The sequence below is a fragment of the Mastomys coucha genome, unplaced genomic scaffold, assembly GCF_008632895.1.
Source record: "Mastomys coucha isolate ucsf_1 unplaced genomic scaffold, UCSF_Mcou_1 pScaffold1, whole genome shotgun sequence".
NCBI classification, from domain to species: domain Eukaryota; kingdom Metazoa; phylum Chordata; class Mammalia; order Rodentia; family Muridae; genus Mastomys; species Mastomys coucha.
Window position 1 is genome coordinate 37,845,291 of NW_022196891.1, and position 22,841 is coordinate 37,868,131.

Genomic DNA, 22,841 nt, shown 5'->3' on the forward strand with positions numbered 1-22,841 from the left:
TTCTCTCAGTCAGTTGTGGTAGAGCCTCTCAAAGGACAGCCATGCCAGCCTCCTGTCTGCAAATTTGGCCTCAGTAATAGTATCAGAATTTGGTATGTGCACATAGGATGGGTCTCAAGTTGGGCCGGTCATTGTATAGGCTTTCTTTTAGTCTCAGCTCCATGAAAACTATCTGGCCCTGGGATTTGTGTTTGGTTGAGTGGTTTTTAATGACTGTTTCTATTTTCATAGGGTTTATGGGACTGTTTAGATAGTTTTCCGGCTCTTTGGTTTGAAGTATCTAGGAAATCATCCATTTCATCTAGATTTTTCAGTTTTCTTTGCATATAGGCTTTTGTAGTAGGATCTAATGATTTTTTAAAATTTCCTCAGTCTTTGTTCTTATGGCTTCCTTTTCATTTCTGATTGTGTTAATTTGGATAAGGGTTTATCTATCTTGTTGATTTTCTCAAAGAACCAGCTCTTGCTTTTGTTGATTTGTTATCTTTCTCCTTTTTCAAAATGGTAGATTTCTACCCTGAGTTTGATTGTTTCCTGCAGTCTATTGCAATTGGATATATTTCCTTCTTTTTGTTCAAGTGTTTTCAGGTGTTCTGGTAAGTTGCTAACATAGATATCTCTATTTTTTTTTTTTTTTGCTAGTGCACTTACTGCTATGATTTTTCCTCTTAGCACTGCTTTCATTGTGTCCCATAAGTTTGGGTATGCTGTGTCATCATTTTCATTGAATTCTATAAAGTCTTCAATTTATTTCTTTATTTCTTCCCTGACCAAATTATCATTGAGTAGAGAGCTGTTCAGTTTCCTTGAGTATGTGGCTGTCTGTTGTTTTATTTTTATTGAAGTCTAGCCTTAGTTGCTGGTGATCTGATAAGATGCATGGAATTATTTCAATCTTCTTGTGTCTTCTTGAGGCTTGTTTTTTGACCAAATAAATATATGGTTAATTTTGGATAAGGTACCATGAGGTGCTGAGAAGGTATATTCTTTTGTTTTATGGTGAAATGTTCTGTATATATCTGTTAAATCCATTTAATTCATAACTTGTTAGTTTCACTGTATCTCTGTTTAGCTTCTGTTTCAATGATCTGTCCATTGGTGAAAGTGGGGTATTGAAGTCACCCACTATTATTGTGTGGGGTTCAATGTGTGTTTTGAGCTATAGTAAAGTTTCTTTTATGAATGTGAGTGCCCCTACATTTGGAGTATAGATGTTCAGAATTGAAACTTCATATTGGTGAATTTTTCCTTTAAAGTGAATGAAGTGTCCTTCCTTATCTTTTTTTATTACTTCTGATTGAAACTTTATTTTATTGGATATTAGAATGGCTACTCTAGGATGTATCTTGGGACCATTTGCTTGGAAACTATTTTTCCAACCTTTTACTCTGAGGAAGTGTTTGTATTTATCACTGAGGTGTGCTTCTTGTATGAAGCAAAGTGCTGGATTCTGCTTGTGTATCCAGTGTGTTAGTCTTTGTCTTTTTATTAAAGTATTAAGTCCATTGATGTTGAAAGATATTAAAGACCAGTGATTGTTGGTTTGTGTTATTTTTGTTGTTGGAGGTGGTATTGTGTGTGTGTGATTCTCTTTTTGTTGTGAGATGATTAATTTCTTGTGTTTTCGTAGGCTTAAATACCCTCCTTGTGTTGGAGTTTTCCTTCTAGAATCTTCTGTAGAGCTAGATTGGTAGATAGACATTTGTTTAAAATTAGTTTTATCATGGAATATCTTAGTTTCTCCATCTATGGTGATTGAGAGTTTTGCTGAGTATAGTAGCATGGGCCAGCATTTCTGGGCTCCTAGAGTCTGCATGACCTCTGTCAAGGATTTTCTGACTTTTAGAGTCTCTGTTGAGAAGTCTGGTATAATTCTGATAGGTCTGCCTTTATATGTGACTTGGCCTTTTCCCCTTACTGTTTTTAATAGTTTTACTTTGTTCTGTGCATTTAGTTTTTTGATTATTATGTGCTCATTTTCTTCCCTTGTCAAATCTATTTGGTGTTCTGTAGGGTTCTTGTACATTTATGGACATTATTTCTTGAGGGAAATTTTCTTCTATGATTTATTGAAGATGTTTTCTGGCCCTTTTAACTGAGAATCTTCACTCTCTTCTATTACTATTATTCTTAGTTTTGGTGTTTTCATTGTGTCCAGAATTTCCAGGATGTTTTTTTGTTTGAAGCTTTTTATGTTTTGCATTTCTTTGACCATTGCATCAATATCTTCTATGGTATCTTCCATGCCTTAGATTCTCCCTTCTATCTCTTGTATTCTGTTGCTCATGTAGTTCCTGATCTTTTTATTTGATTTCCCATCTGCAGGATTGCCTCCATTTGTGATTTCTTTATTGGATTATTCTATGGATTACATCTATTTTTAGGTCTTAGATTGCTTTGTTCAATCCTTCACCTGTTTCATTGTGTTTTCTTATATTTCTTCAAGGGATTTATTTGTTTCCTCATTAAGGGCTTTTGCCTTTTCCTCTGTTTTTCTGTAGTTCTTTAAGTGAGTTATTTCTATCCTCCTTAAAGGCCTCTATCATCTTCATAAGATGAGATTAGATCAGCATCATGGTTTTCAGGTGTGTTAGGGTATCCAGGACTTGTTGTTGTGAGAGAACTGGGTTCTGATAGCGCCAAAATACATTGGCTTCTGTTGCTTATGTTCTTAAGCTTGCCTCTCATCATCTGGTTATTTCTGGTGTTGAAATAACACTGACCTCAGTGTCTCTGTCTGGAGTCTGCCTCCTTTAGAGGCAAGTAGAGGTCAGTGATTTGGTTTAAAGCATGCCTCCATAGAGGCAGGCAGTGATGTCTTTGGTTGGGGTTGCTGGGCTCTGGTATCCCTGGTTAGGGATTATCTGGGAGACAGGCAGGCTGTGGGATAGAGGAGAATGAACAGGCACACAGATCTGCCCCTGTGAAGTTGCAGACCAGAAGGGAGATGGGGTTTACACACAGGGGAGGGTTCCCACATCCGATGGATTCTATGAGGGCCTCAGCTGGGGCAGTTATTTGGGCAGTGTTCTCACCTTTGTCCCTGGTTACAACAGATCTCCTGGGAGACCTGCAGACTGTGCTGCGGGGAGAGGGGCAGACATGCTGATATGGATGTGCAAACTGGAAGAGAGCTGCTGTGACCCTTTAATAAAGTCCATAGTGTTGTGATGACCCCCACCATAAAATTATTTTGCTGCTATATCATAAGTGTAATTTGATTCTGTTATGAATGGTAATGTAAACACCTTATATGCAGGATAGCTGATAGGTGACTGTGAAGTGTCATGACTTATAAATTGAGAACCACTGCACTAAAGGATAGACTGCTTGCACAATAGTAATGATACTACCCTGGACATGGGATACAGAAATGAGCATGGCAGTTTCCTTTATTTCTAAGTGCTTATACCTAATTAACAAAACTCTAATCACATGAAATTGAAAATAATGTATGATGACTTTTGTGATATAATAAATTTATCTTTGATTAGGTTAGGTGGTACTTCACTAATGTCAACAACAGCAAAAAGACTTCAAGATGGAGTAAGTGGGAGACATCAACTACTCTCTGAAATTTAAACAAGATTTGTTTTGGATAGTGGAGGATATCCCAGTACTGAAAATTTGATGGAAGAAAGTATTCTGCATAAAAAATATATGAAGCATTTCAGGTGACAGTTGAACAACATAACAGTGGAAATTCAAGTTCTATTTAACTAAGAAGGGACTTAGGTAACAAGGTCAAGAGTTCAAGTATGACATATTATAATAGGTGGCTTTCTACACCTGAGCAAAAGTATTAGTAAATTAGGTATAAGACTTTTACATTTGGTAGTGCAAGCATGGAAAAGACATTCTTAGAAAAACCTGCTCCTTAGTCCGTGATCAATACTGTTCTGGATCTGATTAGAAGCTCATAGATAGTGGTTACCAGTCAGTTACTGTCCACTGTGGTGGGAAAATAACAGTGGCAGGAGTTTGACATAACTTGTCACTGCTTCCAGGTTGAGAAGCACAAAGCAAGCAGAGCTTGTGTTTAGCTCACTCCCTCCTTTTTATATCATCTAGGACTCCACCCCAGGTACCTTCCTGCCTCAGTCAACCAATCAATAGAAAAACCCCATAGAAAAGCCCAGGAACCTACCTACCAGTAGATTGTAGGTCTTATCTGGTTGAAAATTGAAACTGACAGTCACAGTGTGTAATGTATTGGACATTTATCACCTTAATTGGGATTCTCAAATTCTCTTCTTTTTAATTATATTTACACTTCAAAGTGTACAATAATTGTTACCTTAATATTTTAGAGGTTAATTATATCCAACTTAACTCTTATACACTGTTGTGCCTGTTTTGTGAACCTCAAAAGGCCACCAAGGAGCAGATTCCAATGCAATCACACTAGTGTTTTTATTAAAAGCTCGAGCTTGGGCCTTATGACTGTCTCAGACACAGCAGAAAGATAGGGTGAAAACCCAAGCTTTCAGTGGGACAAGGTTTTATAGGAAATGGTTCTCAAGCAAGAGGGTTTCTAGCCTGGCACACATGTGATTGGAAGGGCATTATAGAATTTTGTTGCTCTTTAACATATTGGCTGGAGTTGGGAGACAAACCATAAACTTAACTGGTGCTTTCCTGCTGATTGGTGGTTGTTAGGAAGTGAAGTGCGAAGGACAGGCTTGTAACATGGGTGTGAAGATTTGTTGGGGATTAACCTGGAAACTGGTACTAGATGCCAGTTTGTTGGGGGAATAACATGAAAATTGGTGCTAGGTGCCAGCTTGTTAGTTAACTAGAGTTGAACATTAGGTTAGGTTCTCTAAGATGGAGCCTAAACCCAAGATCTAGTCTATCAAATCAATTACACATTTTTCCTTATACCACATACTGTATATTTCCCTATGCTATGATGACAAGTATTCTAGTCTTTATAGTTTCAAAATTAACACCTTTGTTTGCACATATAACAACCAATAGTATTTATCTTTCTGTGCCTAGCTTATTTTTATACTATCTTACAATTCCTTTCACATTTCTTCAAATAACATATAAGATAGAAGCCTTAATAATATTTTAAAATACATGAAAATATAGACAGTACTGATCAGATAAGAGGAATATAATTTTTGTATTGCTTTTAGAATTTTTTTGTAGTCTAAAATACAGAAATTTCTATATATTCAGTAAGCTCAGTTTAGTATAAGAAACCATGAGTATTTGATTGAATCACTCATCATCATAATTTTGTTTACATTCTCAGTAGTAGATTATTGTATCATATTTTTATTTCTAGTTCTATTAAAAGTGATTTCTATATTGACTTAATCATGGCTATACTATTAAAAATTTATACTAATAGTAAATGAGAATTTCTCTTTTCCTACGTTGTTAGCAATATTTGATTTCTAATCAAGAGTCATTTGTTTTTGATAACAGTCATTCTGGTGGATGTATGACAATAATAATTTTGGCTTTGATTTAATTTATCTACTAGTTAAATATTTTCATATTCTTATGACAACTGTTGTTTCAAGTCATCCGTAGATTTTTTATTTATATTCATGCTTTTGGAGTTTTGCTACTGTTAGATTGATTGGACATCCCATATATTCTATGATTATATCATTTACTGAATGGATAATTCAAAAACCATCTCCCTCCCTGTAATTTTTATTGCTTGATCATTCCTTGGCTGTTTTAAGCTTTTGGCTTTGTAGTATGCCATTTGACAAGTTTTCTTTTTTCTTCCTTGTGCTTTTGGGTTCTGTTTTATTGAAGGAATCAGTTTAATTGCTCTGTATATCTTTATATCATAATAGAAGTCACAGGTAGTACTATTTCCAATTTTCTGAGGAACCGCCAAATTGATGTCCAGAGTGGTTTTACCAGTTTGCAATCTCACCAGCAATGGAGGAGTGTTCCTCTTTCTCCACATCCTTACCAGCATTTGCAGTCACCTGAATTTTTTGATCTTAGTCATTCTGACTGGTATGAGGTAGAATTTCTGGGTTGTTTTGATTTGCCTTTCTCTGATGACTAAGGATGTTGAACATTTGTTTAGGTGCTTCTCAGCCATTCAGTATTCCTCCATTGTGAATTGTTTGTTTAGCTCTGTAACCCATTTTTAATATGGTTATTTGGTTCTCTGGTGTCTAAGTTCTTTAGTTCTTCCTATATTGGATACTAGCCCTCTATAGGATGCAGGGTTGGTGAAGATCTTTTCCAGTCTGTTGGTTGGACTTTTGTCCTATTCAGTGTCCTTTGCCTTAAGAAGCTTTGCAGCTTTATGAGGTCCCATTTGCCAATTTTTTCTCTTTGATCATAAGCTATTGATGTCCTGTTCAGTAAATTTTCCCCTGGGCAACAGGGGCTTGAGACTCTTCCATACTTTCTTTTCTACTAGTTTCAGTATATCTGGTTTTATATGGAGATCCTTGATCCACTTGGATTTGAGCTTTGTACAAGGAGATAAGAATGGATTGATGTGCGTTCTTCTACATGCGAACCGCCAGTTAAGCCAGCACCATTTGTTGAAAATGCTGTCTTTTTTCCACTGATTTGCTTGAGTTAATTTTATATCCAGCTACTTTGCTGAAGTTATTTATTAGGTTCAGGGGTTCTCTGGTGGAAGTCTTTGGGTCACTTAAATATACTATCATATCATCTGCAAATAGTGATATTTTGACTTCTTCCTTTCCAATTTGTATCTCTTTGACCTCCTTTTTTGTCTAATTGCTCTGGCTAGGACATTGAGTACTATATTGAACAGGTTGAGAGAGTGGACAACCTTGTCTAGTCCCTGATTTTAGAGGAATTGGTTCAAGTCTCTCTCCATTTAGTTTGATGTTGGCTACTGGTTTGCTGTATATTCCTTTTGCTATGTTCAGGTAGGAGCCTTGAATTCCTGATCTTTCCAAGACTTTTTATCATGAAGGGGTGTTGGATCTTGTCAAATGCTTTCTCAGCATCTAATGAAATGATCATGTGTTTTTTTCTTTGCACTTGTTTATATAATGGATTATGTTGATGGATTTCCGTATATTGAATCATTCCTACATCTCTGGGAAGAAGCCTACTTGATCATGATGGATGATCATTTTGATGCATTTTGGTATCCAGGACTTGTTGTTGTGGAAGAACTGGTTTCTGATGATACCGTAGCCTTGATTTCCTTTGGTAATGTTCTTGTGGTTGCCTTTCACCATCTGGTTATCTCTGGGGTTATTTAATCTTGCTGTCTCTGGCTTGAACTTGTTCCTACTATGGGCCTGTAACTTGTGTCAGCACTCCCTGGAGACCAGCTCTGCCCAGGCAGGACCAGTACACAGAGAACTGTGGTATGGCCCAGCTCCTGTGTGCCCTGTGTGCAGATGGAGGCTGTAAGGACCCTGTCCCAGCAGCTCCACTGCTACTGCACCCTGTGCGATCCTAGCTTGACCTGCGTTAGACAGTCACCAAAGAGAAAACTGCGATCTCTGAGTCCGGGAATCAGAACACTCCCTGGAGACCAGCTCTCCTCTAGCAGGACCCATGCTCAGAGAGCTGCAGAACAACCCCAACTCCTGGGCACAGATGGAGGCACGAAGATTTCTTTACTTATTGGTCTACATTCTTTTTTACATGTGTCTTAGTTAGGGTTTCTTTGCTATTAAGAGACACTTGGCCCAGGCAACTTATGTAAAGTTAAACATTTAACTAGAGCTGGCTTCCAGTTTCAAAGGTTTAGTCCCAGATCATCACGGTGGGAAGCAAAGCAGCCTACAGCCAGGCACAGTGCTGGAGAAGCTGAGAGTATGAGATGTAGATGTAGAGTATGTAGAGTATGTAGATGTATGTGTATGTAGATGCAAAGGCACCAGAAAAAGACTGGCTTCCAGAGGAAACAAGCCAGAGGATCTATTTCACAATGAAAGAAGCTTGAGCCTAGCCCACCTGACAGTAATGCAGTTCATCTAACAAGGCCACATCTATTCCAATAAGGACACACCTCCTAATAGTGTCATTTCTTGTGGGACAAGAATTCAAAGGCATGAGTCTATGGGGACCAAACCTATTCAAGCCACAAAAAAAAAAAAAAAGCTTTATTTTATTCACAAAGTTTAAAGCCAATGGTATCATATTGACAAAATATAATAAAGATTTAATCATATAGCAGTGTCACCGTCTTTATTTTCAAATAATATTCAGTGCAAATAGACCACATTTTATTTTTCCATCATTGTTGTTTTAACATTTGTTTCTGTTTTTTGGATGTAGTTTCTGTTTCTTGGGATATAATATTATGACATTTTTGTGGATGCATGTTTTCACTGTTTTTAAAGATATACTTGGCAGTAAATTTGCTGTGTATTTCTTTTAGCATTTTGAGTATAAACTATTTAATGAATTAGTTGTACAAGATTATCTCTCTAATAGTTAATGTAATAGTGTCCTAATAAACATGTTATATTTTTATTATGTCCATTTATGAATTTTTAAGTATTTTCTGTAGTTGTTGAAATGTCATACACATATACAATGAATAGTGATTAAATCCTTCCTACCACCAACCTCCATCTCTTTTTGTAAACCATCAAAACCATATCCCACCTACCTTTTTGTCCTCCTTATATTATTACACATAGCTTTAGATGACTGAGTCCAACTAGTGCTGAGTATATGCATGTGGTTAGAGGACCATTCACTTATGCATGTACAGTCTACTAGTGATAGCATCTTTAAAGATAAGTGGCTCTGCATTTCTCAGCATTCATGAACTTCCAATAGTTCTTCATCTATTGGTGGGATCTCTGGAGTGTGACATCACTCCATTGATTTCTGCCTGCTAAAACAGGATATTTTCTAATCATGGTCAATAGCAACGAAAATATGTAGATATAGACATAAATATTTAGAAGTCAATTTTGTAACATGATCATTTAGTGGAATTCTACCATTTGATTCCTATCGAATGCACACAATCTCATAGAATTTAACCAGCCTTACAATACCAGCCATGAAACCCCTCCTCTGGAGAAGGCCACAAATGAAATGAAAAAGTGATTAGTTAGTATAATTTTCATGCCATTTTTGTACCAGATGTACAACTAGCCTGGTAGGCTCGTATTGTAGCATGTGGTATTCTGTGATTGGTGTCTTGAAGCAAAATATGTAATAGACTATTATCTAGTTATGATAGACAACAAAGATGTTCCCAAAAGACATTGAAAATTTATTTCAAATATCAATAGTATCTTAATGTGCTTTGTCTGTATTCTGCTGCTAGTTGTATAGTTAGATTTACATTAATATTCTTTAACAGTCTTTAGTTTATTTTTGTGTATGGTTAAAAAATATAGGATACAATTGTATGGTTTTGTTCAGTTTGCACAGAACCATTCATTTTTAAGGAAATGTTTTCTTTCTTTTCTTCAAGCTCATAATCCTCTGCTGAAAATTTAGTCATTTGAAAATACATTTGCTTGTCTATATGCAAGTACCATGCTGTGTCACATCCTTACTATAAACTGGAAAGTATAGTTTGCTAAGTAAGGTGTAAGCATTGTGATGTTTCCAGATTTTTCAGAATTTGTTCAAAATTGCATTATTAGGTGAGCTGTCACTGAAGTGGATAAAAATATTTAGTATAAGTAATGCTAAAGCCTTAATTATAACCTGTTCTATACAGAGATGTGTGTGGAGAGAAAAATTAAATGTTTGTCAAATGGTGGGGTTGTATTTAATTTTAGGGTAAAATAAGAGACATTTTCCAAAAATAAAAGAAGTTACTAGAAACGTATATTAAAAACAATATCATTTGTCTCTACCTCAAAGTTGGAAATAATTCCCCAATTATACCTAACATAATCAGATACAAAGTTTTGTATTGTAGTAAAACAGGACATTTTTGTAATCTGGTGAGCATGAGTTTATGCTAGTAGAATCTTTATAGGCAAAAATTACATTTGCTGGTGTTGAATTTATAAAGGACAGAACATTGTGGAAGAACTTGACATTGTACCTGGCTCCAACTTTAAGGCTTCCTGTTATATATTACTATAACAAAATTTAGCAACTCTTACATCTCATCCATATTTGTACAACTTCTTTACTTAATCTCATTTAAAAAAAACAATTTTTAGGAAGTCTCCAATCTACCTCATATCTTAACTTGAATACTATTTTTTTCTAAATAATAATAACTGATTTTTCTATTGATTTCCTTAGGTAGGCTCGTTCTATGTGTATGCCATACTACATCAAGCCTACAAGAACAATCATGTAATTTTATCAGTATATTCAAAATTGTTATTGTTAATCTCTTGACTTTATGATCAGGTTTTTCCATCATATATATATAAACATATATATATATATATATATATATATATATATATATATGTTTGGAAAGCATGATCTTGTTTTTACAGCTTTCTTTCTTGCTACCAGGAAAAGTAGTGCTTTACAGTGCTTATTGTTATTTCTGTGAATTCAGTATTAATTTTATAAAATCTTTTCAGCATAATCTTCCCATTTTTAAAATACTTTTTAAAGATTTATTTATTTGTGTATATGAGTATTCTATTGACATGTATGCCTGCAAGACAAAAGAAGGAATCAGCTACCATGGGGTTTCTGGGACCTCTGGGACCTCTCAAGATCATGTTTTCCAAACATATATATATAAACACACACACACACACACACACACACATATATATATATATATATATATATTACTTCAAATGATCTATGAAACAGCTGATAACTAGAACATTTAGTTACTGGCATGCAACAAACCAGACATGTTTATGAGAAATTTTCTGTTCTTCTAATAGTCTTTTTTTTTTTACTTTTAAATATCTTTCTTGCATATTTATAACAACTTTTTACTACTAAGTGGTTATTATATATCACATTATAATTTCAATACTTTGCCATACTAGAGTATTATGAAAAGTTTTTATAAGGAATTTTAGAACTGAAGCAACATTATATGTATTGTGGGGACATGAAAATAAAACACCTTGCTCTTGAGGGAAAGGTTAAAGACATAAAATAAAACCATTGGAGTAATAGTATCCAGAATGAGGGGGGTATATAAAAAATATGTTAAAGTAAAAAGTGAAAATATCAAAACTTCTATTTTTAAGTTATATTTATGATCAATATGATAATATATATTTATATTACAGTTTTTAAAAATAGAAATACATATTCATATTTTTTACATATTTATATATTTGAGGTGAATGCTCAGGTTTCTTTTTTATTTTAGAGATTTATTTATTATCAAATCTAAGTATACTGTAGCTGTCTTCAGACACACCAGAAAAGGGTATCAGATCTCATTACAGATGATTGTGAGCCACCATGTGGTTGCTGGAATTTGAACTCAGGACCTTTGGAAGAGTAGTCAGTGCTCTCAACCGCTGAGCCATCTCACCAGCTCCTCAGGTTTCTTATTGAATGTTAATGTTGATACCAAAAGGAAGCGAAAGAGTAGGAAAGGTACTAAGGAAGAGTTAGATATTATGAGTAGACTTTAAGGTATAGAGAGGCTTTGGGTAGTTGTGTTGATAGAATGTTGATAATATTATGTGTGGGAGTGCAAGTTAAAAATTACATGTTAAGAGTACTGGCTGTTCATCCAGAGGTCTCAGAAACCCCATGGTAGCTGATTCCTTCTTTTGTCTTGCAGGCATACATGTCAATAGAATACTCATATACACAAATAAATAAATCTTTAAAAAGTATTTTAAAAATGGGAAGATTATGCTGAAAAGATTTTATAAAATTAATACTGAATTCACAGAAATAACAATAAGCACTGTAAAGCACTACTTTTCCTGGTAGCAAGAAAGAAAGCTGTAAAAACAAGAAAATAGATATAGGAGTTAGAGAAGAAATATGAATAATGCAAGGTCTTGGTAACTTAAGGTGAAAAAAACTATAGGAAATGTTTCATACAATCAAATAGGACCCAGTTACACAATAAGACTGAGAATGACATTCTAAAGTGTCTATTGTTGTATTTTCAGGTCATAAAATCATTAATAATAGTCTTTTTTTACTTTAATCAAAAATACCAATTTAAGTGCCAGGAAAATATGGTTTTCAAATTATTGCAGTGACTGTAATTGTGGCAATAACAGAAGACTTATCTGAACTCAAACTATTGCACATTGTCAAACTTACCATGACTAGCAGCAGATCAAAAGAGAACTGAAGGAACATTCTTTCTCAAACCAGTTTATACTGATAAAAATGTAGAGTGCAGAGTTTGTCATAACATCAATGGAGTTGTGGATAATGGATTATACTTTGCTTTTTGTATTTTTTTTCCTAAAAATTTACTTTTAGAAGTTCATTCCAAATCAGAGAGCAACATTAATTTGATTCTGAAACAATAAATCACTAGATGAAATGTCATTAAAAGATTTAATGTGTATTATTAGTTTTCTTAGACGATTTACAGTGCTATTGAAATTTCACGTAATTAGGAAGCAGTGTGTGTAGATAGTGAAATCCCATTAGTAGATACAAGGACAGTAATTTCCACTTTTATTTGATTGAAGGGACTGGATGGAGCTGCTTTCAGATGTCTAATTCATCATACTTATGAAGTGCTGTACTGCATGAATATTTTCCCTCTAGGTTGTAAAAAGGAAAGCACAATCATTGTTAGGTATTCATTCCTAAATTTGTTCTTGATTCCTTTTTGTACTTCCTTCTAAAATTGCTATAGTAATATGAAATTCTGCCTGCATTTTCACCTGGAATTACTGTTCTCAAAAGCCGTTATTAAAAAGCTTTAATTATCTCTTGGCTGCCTGTCTTTCGAACTTCAACTACCACTACTTTCTGGTCTAACCAGCCGTCTAGCCAAACTACCTTTTTAAATAGACCAAAAAACAGCTCTTTTTTTTTCAAAGATTTATTTATTTATTATATGTAAGTACTCTGTAGCTGTCTTCAGACACCCCAGAGGAGGGCATCAGATCTCATTACAGGCAGTTGTGAGCCACCATGTGGTTGCTGGGATTTGAACTCAGGACCTTTGGAAGAGCAGTCAGTGCTCTTACCTGCTGAGCCATCTCTCCAGCTCTTGCTCAGTGCCTGCCATCCTCTATTTAAGTTTGGAGTGGGCTTTGTGTTTCTGTTTTCTCATGCCTATTCATAAAAACAAACTTCAACCAAAGTCCTTTAATAAGGTATTACCCTGTTCTTTTCTGCTTCAGGGATATTTAGAATCCCCCTTTCTACTTTACATTTGTTCCATTCTTTATCTATTTACTTGCTTACTTAGTTTTATTTATTATCTATTAATTTATTCTTATGTTATGAACTGCTGACATGTAATGATGCCACACATGATTCTACAGGATGAAGATCCTTTTCCTTGAATAAATCTGAATATTAATGAAACATTTGAGTTTGCCCAATGAACATTTTCTTATTTATTCATAGAAATTATTGAGAATGATTTTCAAAGAATCTCATGGTAGTGGTAGCGCTTACATGTAACCGCAGCAGTTGCAGGAAGAGACAGGAATAGCCCCATAATTTTGCAGCCACACTGGCCTACTTAGAGAGTATAACAACAGTTATGACTAGAAAATGAAACCAATCAACATCAACAAACCAGAAAACAAACAATAGTAAAGAAATACAAATGAACTTTTATATTTGAATATTATTTTCTTAAATATTAGATGTACAGTTATCCATGTACCTAAAATGTTATTTTGGCATAGTGTTTGCTGTAACCATATTCAAAAATTTAAATTAAAGGGATTTTCAGATCACCTTCCACAAGCACTTAATTGTGTTAATAATAAAAATAATCATTGATCTACTTGTGGGTATGATATAGATCTTGGTAGAAAGCAGCTTGCTAGCAAGCAGAAAGGATAAGTCAATTATGGAGCTTTGACCAATTGAAACATCATAATTGGAAAGAATGATTCATAAACACCTGTCATCTAATCATTTCAGGTTAATTACAGTGAGTCTTTCTTTCATTTACTTATACAATAATGTAGGCCTGCATTTTGCCTCAACACTGGGGAGTAGGACACCGCCTTGCTGATGGGGTTCCGGGCTCTTGGGACTCTTACACACTGCTCAGGGGAGATGAAATACAGCCTAAGATAGGAGTCCTAGCTCGTGTTTCTCTGGGTGATAAATGGCAGGGTAAGTGTCAAGAGTGTGGAGGGGTCTCCTGCGGAATACTTAGGTGCAGCTCAGTATAGCAAATTCATCACTCCTATCGTGGTCTTTGATGAAGGAGACAGCCTTTGCTTCTCCAAAAGGTTCATTCATAGTCTACGATTATGCATATGACTTATTCAGGGTGAACCCTTTCCCAGGAAGGGATGCCCAGGAAGGAACGCTCATTGACTAGACACTTGGAGTCTATCCAAATACCTCATTAGCATGGAGAACTCTGGGCTTCTACGCTACGTGGCCAGTTGTCACGGCTCTCTTAGTGGGGTGTCATGGTCACGTGCTCCAGGACTGTAACCTTGTAGGGAGGATATTTAAATGTCTACTGTTCTTAGTTATGAGATTTTCTACTTCTTTCTCTCTCTCTCTCTCTCTCTCTCTCTCTCTCTCTCTCTCTCTCTCTCTCTCTCTCTCTCTCTCTTTCTTTTCTTCTTCTTTTTTTAATCTGCTTCACCATACTAGTTCTTCTGTTTGGTGGCAGCATTCCACTTGCCCCACACAATATTATTTTATATAACCTACAGATAGAGCATATAGTCACACTTTGAGTTAAAGTTGCCTTGAGTTACTAATGCAGCATCTTGCTTTGTTTTCCTTTGTAGATATTTGATCCGACCAGATCCACTGTCCTACCTTCCAAACAGTGAACCCAGTAGGAAAAACAGCATCTGTAATGCCGCTGTTCAAGATTCTCGGGAGGAAACTCAACTCTGATGAAGAGAAAATAAGAGACATTATATTCCTTACAGATATCTTGCTTAAAATCATTAAAATGTTGCAGATAGTCCTAAGAGCCTGACTGGAATGTATTCAATTTCTCATGTTACTTCTATTTAAAAATAAAATCTATTCTCTTAGAAGTACAGATCATTTTGAAACTTAATGTGATATTTGTTGACATTTTCCTTGTTAATATTTAAATTCATTAGAGGAAATTCTCAAAATGAATACAAAATGCAGACGTTAAAATCTGATATTTAGTTGCTTAAGAATAATCACAAGTATTGGCAGTCAATTTTAAAACATTAGTAAGACTGTATAAAAATTTAAAAATCCACCTATATTAAGTTCATCACAAGAACACAGAAGACTGATAATTTCCTTTTATAATTAAATATGTCACTATATTGTTTAAATTACTGTTTCTAGAATTGAGCCCATTAAGAATGCTTATCACTCTGTAGAGATTAACCACTAACTTACATGGCTGACTTCTGCGTAGACATCATAGTTTGCTTCAGAATAGATCTTCAGTGTCATGTCTGTCTTTCCATATTATTGTATTTATTTTAGAATCTGAGGTATCCATAGCATGATTAACTTTACAGAAGAAACTCAAACACAAAGGAATATTAAGCACCTGAGCTTTTTTGGTAACTTTACATCAAATGCACATTTTATGCTAAGAAGAGTGTACTTAATAGAAAATATTTTTGTTCTCCTAAAAAATAATGCCTAACATAGAGAAAACAATACATATCTTTACAACTTATTTGAATGTGAGAATTGGAATATTACTTGTATATATCAGATGAGCAGTGATGATTTCTATTACTGTTGGCTTTAATATTTTTCATTTAGCGATATAATAAAATTCACTAGGAAAATGATTTAAAGTTGAAAGAAGAATATTTATATGTCTTATGGACCACAAAGACATTTTACAAGCTTAAACATTCTCAAAATGTCTTTGATATTAAATATAATCAAAGTCTGATTTAATGTAAAATTAATGAAATGTATCTTTACTTAGCATTGTAAGGAAAAACATCATTACCATAGATATTTATTATATTTGAATTGTAATATGAGTTATTCAGACTTTGACAGATATATTTAATATGACCTGACTATTGGAACACTAATACTTTTAGCTTTATTCCCTATTTTATTGACTTCATAAATATACTAAAACTCACAAGAGAATAAAATACATACACAGTTTACCAAATCACATAGAATGTTCTCATTGAAAATATATTGGTACTTTAAAAAAAACTAAAATTCTGATTTTTATCTATTTCTTTATTCATAAAGTTGACATGGAGTTACAATGCAACCTAAAATAGTTCATGTAGGAAATAGAATATTTTTTCCTTTTTTTCATAATGAAACAGATCATAGAAAAAGAGAATAAATTATTTAAAAATGAGTCCTAATATCCTTCCAATAATTATAGAGAAAAATAGAAAGATAAAATGTAAAATCAAATCTTCAGGCAATCTTACAATTTGACCTGAGAATATATACTATAATTTTTATTAGCAGTAGTTATCATTACCCATAATTAGGAAAAGAAAAGCATGAAGAGTTCCCTCAAAACAGAGAGTTGCTTTCCAGTCGTCAGAAAAAGGTGGTAGGAACAAGTTGCTTAAAACTGAGAGTGGGAGCATACCTTAAAAGTCATGATTGTATGTGAAATACATTTGAAAAACACACCACATGATGTTAAGATTGAAAGCAGAACTGAATTAATGTATTCAATAGGTAAAAATATTGAATATATATTGATATCAGTAGTCAAGTAGTATATTTCTTTAGATTGACACTTTTTTATTCCATTAAAGTTCTTTTAGGAATAAATGTCAGATTTTCAAAGTCTTCTATTTCCCAGTGACCTCTGAAATTTAGTATTTTTGCATTATGACAGTTGCTAAGACTGGGATTTTAAGCTAGGATATGATTATATTTCCTATAAAACTAAAACTTTTGTTTCATATGTTTTAAAATAATTATTTTTGATTATGAATATTAGTCCAAATTTAATATTTGACAGAATTCATATTGCTTGCTATAACAAGGAGAGTTTATAGTCTTTCCAGTTATTTGAAGAACAAAGGATGTTTATTAATGACATTCAACAAATTGTTGCCTTTTTAAAATTATTACACTTTGGACATGAAGATAAAACATGAAGTAATTGTGCTGGTAGTCTTTTGGGAATTGGTTTGGTTTATTGTCTATGTACCATTTTGCTACCAGTTTCATTGAATTGATTTAAAAATAAATAAATAATAAAATTATTTCTGATGATGATGAAAATTCCTTGTTTTTTTTTTAATAGCAGAACTTTGCACAAATTCTGTTTTGAATTTGTAAAAGTATTTTGTCACTTTTATATCTCAAACCCCAAGTAAATGTGAAAGTTATTCATTTGAGAGACAAATTACTTTTTAACACTGCAGCCTGTGGATAAATAATGCAGGAAAACAAGGGAAATGAGGAGTAGAGAGAGAAAAGAGGTATACAGTAGGAAGGAAATTATAAAGAAGGTGTGGAGAGAAAACAGTTAAGTGTCAAAATAAAAACATATTTCACAAAACAGTTTGTCAGTTCCCATTATGTTCAAATATAAAATTCAGAAAAAATCACCACCTAAGTGAAAATTAAAATGGTTTTAAATATTGAATGGTTGTTAGCTCCGGTGGGTGCTTCTTGGACTGGAGATAATTGAGTACTTGAGAAGGCAAACAGTTAGTAAGGAAGGACATGGACTCCAGGTAGATGTGACAAGAGAGAGCTTTACTGTAATTCACTCAGTATTTATAGTTACTCTTAGGAACCAGACCCAGAGGAAATTGAAACCTGCCCATCTAACATAAACACGAGAAAATCCATTAACACAAGACTGGGGGAGGATCTTGAAAGGAAGATCCAGCAAACTTTTAACATAAACATAAGACCTGCTCAGTCTTTGATCTAAGGACCAGCAGTCAGTGTTCCACACAGCGGGTGTCCAGCCCCAGCTTCCAAGTCGCTCCCAAGCAGAGGGGAGTTGGAGACCACAAATGGTCTTTTCTTTCAGGCAAATAGTAGACACCATTGTCCCTGTTTCTGTTGCTGCGATATCTGGATGAACCCTGGGATATATTTGATGAGAACACATATTTAGCCTTGAGGATACAAGTAGAGAACAGAACCATGGGAAAGTGGACCATTGAGAACCCTGAGATTTTATTTTGTCTCCCATAATCCTAATCATGGGAGAAACTTAATGGACAGAGACAGTCCCTGGAAAAGCAAGTTCCGTCCTCTCTAAGGACTGGCTCCTGAAGCAAAGTGACGTCGGGGATCCAGATTGCTCAGGAAGCTTTTGCTTTTGTGAGATTGTGTACATTATACATAAGACAAGAGATTCTGTAATATGCAGTGGTTGGTGTACACTGGCTCAAAGAAGCTGTCACAGTAAGGTGGGTCTTAGAAAAAGTGTTGCAGATGAAGTATGCTCCAGAAAAACTTTCCCTGGGACCTTGGATCAGAATTCTAGTGAGTACACCTACTATAGCCAAGTTGTGACTGCTTTCTTTTGTATGAGATCCTACAATGCTGCCTTCAAGTGAACCTGGTACTAGTCTGAAGGGTTTCCCCCGAAAACCTTCATCTTGACCCTGAAGCTGTGGATACTGCTTATTTAGTACTTCACAGTTTTCATCTTCTCTTTGCTAACCAAGCTGTTATTACTCCAGGGTCCCCTTAAGAGTTAATTCTTCCCCACAAGCATTTTCCCATGGTCCTGAGAGATTTCTTGACCATCACAATGAAGGGAGGTTAGGGGATAAAACCCTTTAGATTAAAAGAGATTAATTTATTATACTTAGATAATGCTTTAAAAGTTGGACTTACAGATTTAACAAAATACAAACAGAAGCTGTTTTATCAGCATTATTTCATCAAATACCGGCCTGCATTACTAACTATAAAGTGATGGGCACTGAAGCACAATAGAAACCAACAGTACAGCAGAAATAGCCAGCCCTAGAAAATATTTGTACTTGCAAATCCAACAGGAGAATGAGGGAAAAAGAAAAACAAAGAAAAACCCTCAAGTGAAACATAAAAATAGTCAAATCAGAGCACAGGAAAACAGGACAGGAATATGGAATGGAACAGAGTCACAGCTTTGTTTAGAGTTCTACTTAGGCCAAGAAAAGCAACTCATATAGAATTTACCATAAGGTATTTATGAACCAAGATCATCACTTCAGAGAGGAGTAATAAATTTACATAGAATGTCTTCTTTAAAAATGTCAGTGGAGTCAACGAAAGAATACAGTACATTGTTTGGAGCCTTACCGTTCAATTGCTTGGTAGAAGCAATTTGTTCAGAGTTTGCTATTCCTGCTAAGAACTCTAATACTGCTCCTATAGATGCTATGGACTATTACATCAGAACAGATATTCCTTGAACAGTGTCAGTCACAACAGAAGATTAGCAAATAATATATGGCCTAAAGAGAAATATTGTAGACAATTGTATTTATTTTTTAAGTCTTTGCTATGTTGAAAAGTTGTCATCTGAGACCTGATTTAATTAATATTATTTTGTTTGTCCTCAAGATCTGAAACAGTTTTACTGTGTGTTAATGGCTTTGTAAACAAATAGAATTTTGCTACTTTTTTTCTGTGCACTTAAAATCAATACCATAGTCTACATATTTATTGGACTTAACTTTTCCTTATTACTATTGCAGTTAAATCTATATAAAATAAGCTATAATAAAGTTGTGGATGTGGAAACTATCTTGTATATAAGTTGATGTTAGTTTTGTAATGAAGAATAAATCTTAAATTGAAAACTGTTGATACTATGTAAATGAATCATTATTGGCCTGATGTTGTCAAGGGGTATAGTAACAATTTCCTTTTCTCTGCCTATTAAAAGCTAAAACTCAAGTAGAATCATAGAGAATCTGGACAGAGCCATCATATGATATCTGAGAAATCATAACCATATGGGGCTCTTAATTTCATTAAAAGAAGAGCTTAAAGACACTCACTAGGGGAAGCTCAAGGACAAAGAATAAGCTCAAGTGGAAGCTTGAGGATAATTGCTTGTAGTAAAAAGGGGTGGGGGTGCAAGTAAGATGTACCCTATTAGATTGAATTGTAAGCAAGGAGACATAGGCATAGCTTCCCTTGATATATGCCATTTTCTCCAGACCAAAGACACTGCAGTTACTTTTGCCAAACTAAGCTTTAAATGTTAAAGCATTCACAAAAAACCATTCTCTGGTAAAGTCATTGTACAACGGCTATGATTTCAAACTCAAACCATAAAAAAGCAGCAGAGCAGCCAATGGGACAAATTCACCAAGTGGACTAGAACCTGCTAAATTATTTTCTGATTTATGAGGCACTCACACTGCGGATGACTGAGCACTCAATGCCATTTATATTTTCCACTTTTTCATAGGTTAGGTCTTCTACTTCTATCATTTTGAGGAAGCTAAGGAAAGATTGACCAATTTTATATGGGTAAAGTTAAGGTCAGGTGAATATAAAAATAAATAATACTTTGAAAACTTAATAAACCCATAGATAAAGTATGTGTTATATTCTTATTCAACTGAATTTTATTTTATTTGTAGAAATATAATTATGCATTTAAGAATAATAATGACAATCTATAAATTATCTCAATATTTAGTAACACTACAAAGAAATATGTCGTTCTGCACAAAGCCACACAAAGATATAGGTTGTTGTGTCAAAAATGAGGAGCTAACATTAATATTGCAAGGGAAAGAAAAAACAAAGAAAAACAAAAGCAAACCCCTATTTTATGGTTAGACCAATCTTGAGGTCTCTTACAAGTAGAAGAATCAGCCAAGACTAAAGTCATGGAATTTTTTTTTTTATGAAAGTTACATATTGTGAGTTTATAGTCTGACAGTTTCTGGAACATACCGTGAAACATTTTATGGTCAGCCAACTCTCTGAATGTACCAGGAAACAATGGAAAGAATTTACTATGTGTACATCACAAGCTTATAGGGGAGGAACAAATCAAAAATACAAGTTGACCTTTAGCTCAGGACATGATTAGAGAAAAACACCATAGGGCAAAACACAGAAGTAAATCAAATTTTAGCATTATGTTTAAGTAGGTAAAGGAAGACAGAATGGGGTCAGCTGCCCATTAACTCTATATGTGTGTGAGTGTGTGTGTGTGTGAATCACAACAAAATATTTCTTCTACTGACAGTAGTTATGATGAACTTAAATACAATCTCTGAAACAAGTATTTTGAAATTTATAGGTTGTGGATGTATGCCCAGTGCATTACTGTTATTCAGAGGGTCCAAGAAAGATTAAGCAAGTTCGTCAAGATACAAAATTTGCTGGCTTATTTTTTTGTCATCTTAGAAACCATCAATATGGGCTGGTGAAGTGGCTCAGCGGGGAAGAACACCGACTGCTCTTCGGAAGGTCATGAGTTCAAATCCCAGCAACCACATGGTGGCTCACAACCACCCATAATGAGATCTGACGCCCTCGTCTGGTGCGTCTGAAGACAGCTACAGTGTACTTACATATAATACATAAATAAATCTTTAATAAAAAAAAGAAACCATCAATATTATTTATTAGCACATATTCACTGTATCTAATAACATGCTATGTATTAGTGATACTCTGACATGTCATATTCTTTGGTTATATTCTCCCATACTACCTGGTGAGTGCCAGACATGCGTGTGATACATACAGATACATGAAGACAAAACACATATAAAATAAAAATAAGTGAATCCTCTCTCTCTCTAAATATGTATATTTTGTAATCAAAAATACATTTTGTATATAAACATGTGCATATACTCACATTCACTATAATAATTTACATATAAAAAATTGGAATAATAATAAATTACTAATTGATTTGATAAGATGCCCAAATTTATATAAATTGTAAGAAAATAGTAACTAATTGACAAAATTCTACAGTTTCAAAATTTTAGTCCTTAGTTTGATATAAATGATAAATTTTAAAAAAGAAATATCTCATGAGAGTGTTTTAATGAATTGACTTTTATATATCTGGCAAAGTACAGTCTGTAAAATGACTGCCATTCAAACAGAAGAAACATGTTGCTAGGAATAATAAAGTGGATGTGACTGCCTTGTTGCTGCTAGCTAAAAGAGGGAAGCTCTTTATTTTGAAATTCCAACATCCTCCAAATTGGTGTGAACAAGTCTCATTTGTCTCTTGAGACAAATCAAGGTTTATCCTTGCACTAGGCAACAAATTGCAATCCAATTTGCAGCCAGAAGAATGATCAGTCATTTCCCGGTACAAATTCAAAATCTAAGTTAACCACAGAATTCTTTTCTTCTTGATCACTTTAGAATGTAAAACTTTTAACACACATTTTGACAGTTAACAATTTACCTGTTAAGTTAAACAGATTTACCAATATATATGTGATATATTTAAGTGTTAAAGTCCCTCACCGTAATATGTTCTTTGTAAATATTTGATAATTAGTATTATGCTGTAGTCCAAGGTTATTTCTTCGGCAGTTCATTGGTGCAGAAACCTCAATCATTTAATGATATGATTTTCTTTATTTAAAATGTTATTTTGGGACATGGAGACTATTAGTGGATGGAACAAACTCCAACACACACACAGACAAGCTTTACGTATATACATACAAACACACAGTTGATAGATGGAAGGAACAATGTTCTAGTTCACATTCACACCAACCTTACACACACACATGCATACATATATACATACAAACATGCAAACAAACAAACATACATACATACATACATACATACATATAAATAGTTGATGGATGCTCCAATCCTCAATCATGCTAAATTAACACATATGCACA

The 22,841-nt window shown here is 34.3% G+C and overlaps 1 protein-coding gene across 3 annotated transcripts in view; it reads left to right on the forward strand.

Moving 5' to 3' along the window:
* The window catches only part of Kcnt2 (potassium sodium-activated channel subfamily T member 2), a 353,683-nt gene extending 336,438 nt beyond the window's left edge, over positions 1-17,245 (forward strand). For all 3 annotated transcript variants that reach the window (XM_031384276.1, XM_031384279.1, XM_031384283.1), the window contains one exon: positions 14,814-17,245. In XM_031384276.1, the coding sequence (XP_031240136.1) occupies positions 14,814-14,925 (112 nt within the window). In that variant the 3' untranslated portion in view covers positions 14,926-17,245. The remainder of the gene's footprint in view (positions 1-14,813) is intronic.
* Positions 17,246-22,841: the final 5,596 nt, after the last annotated feature.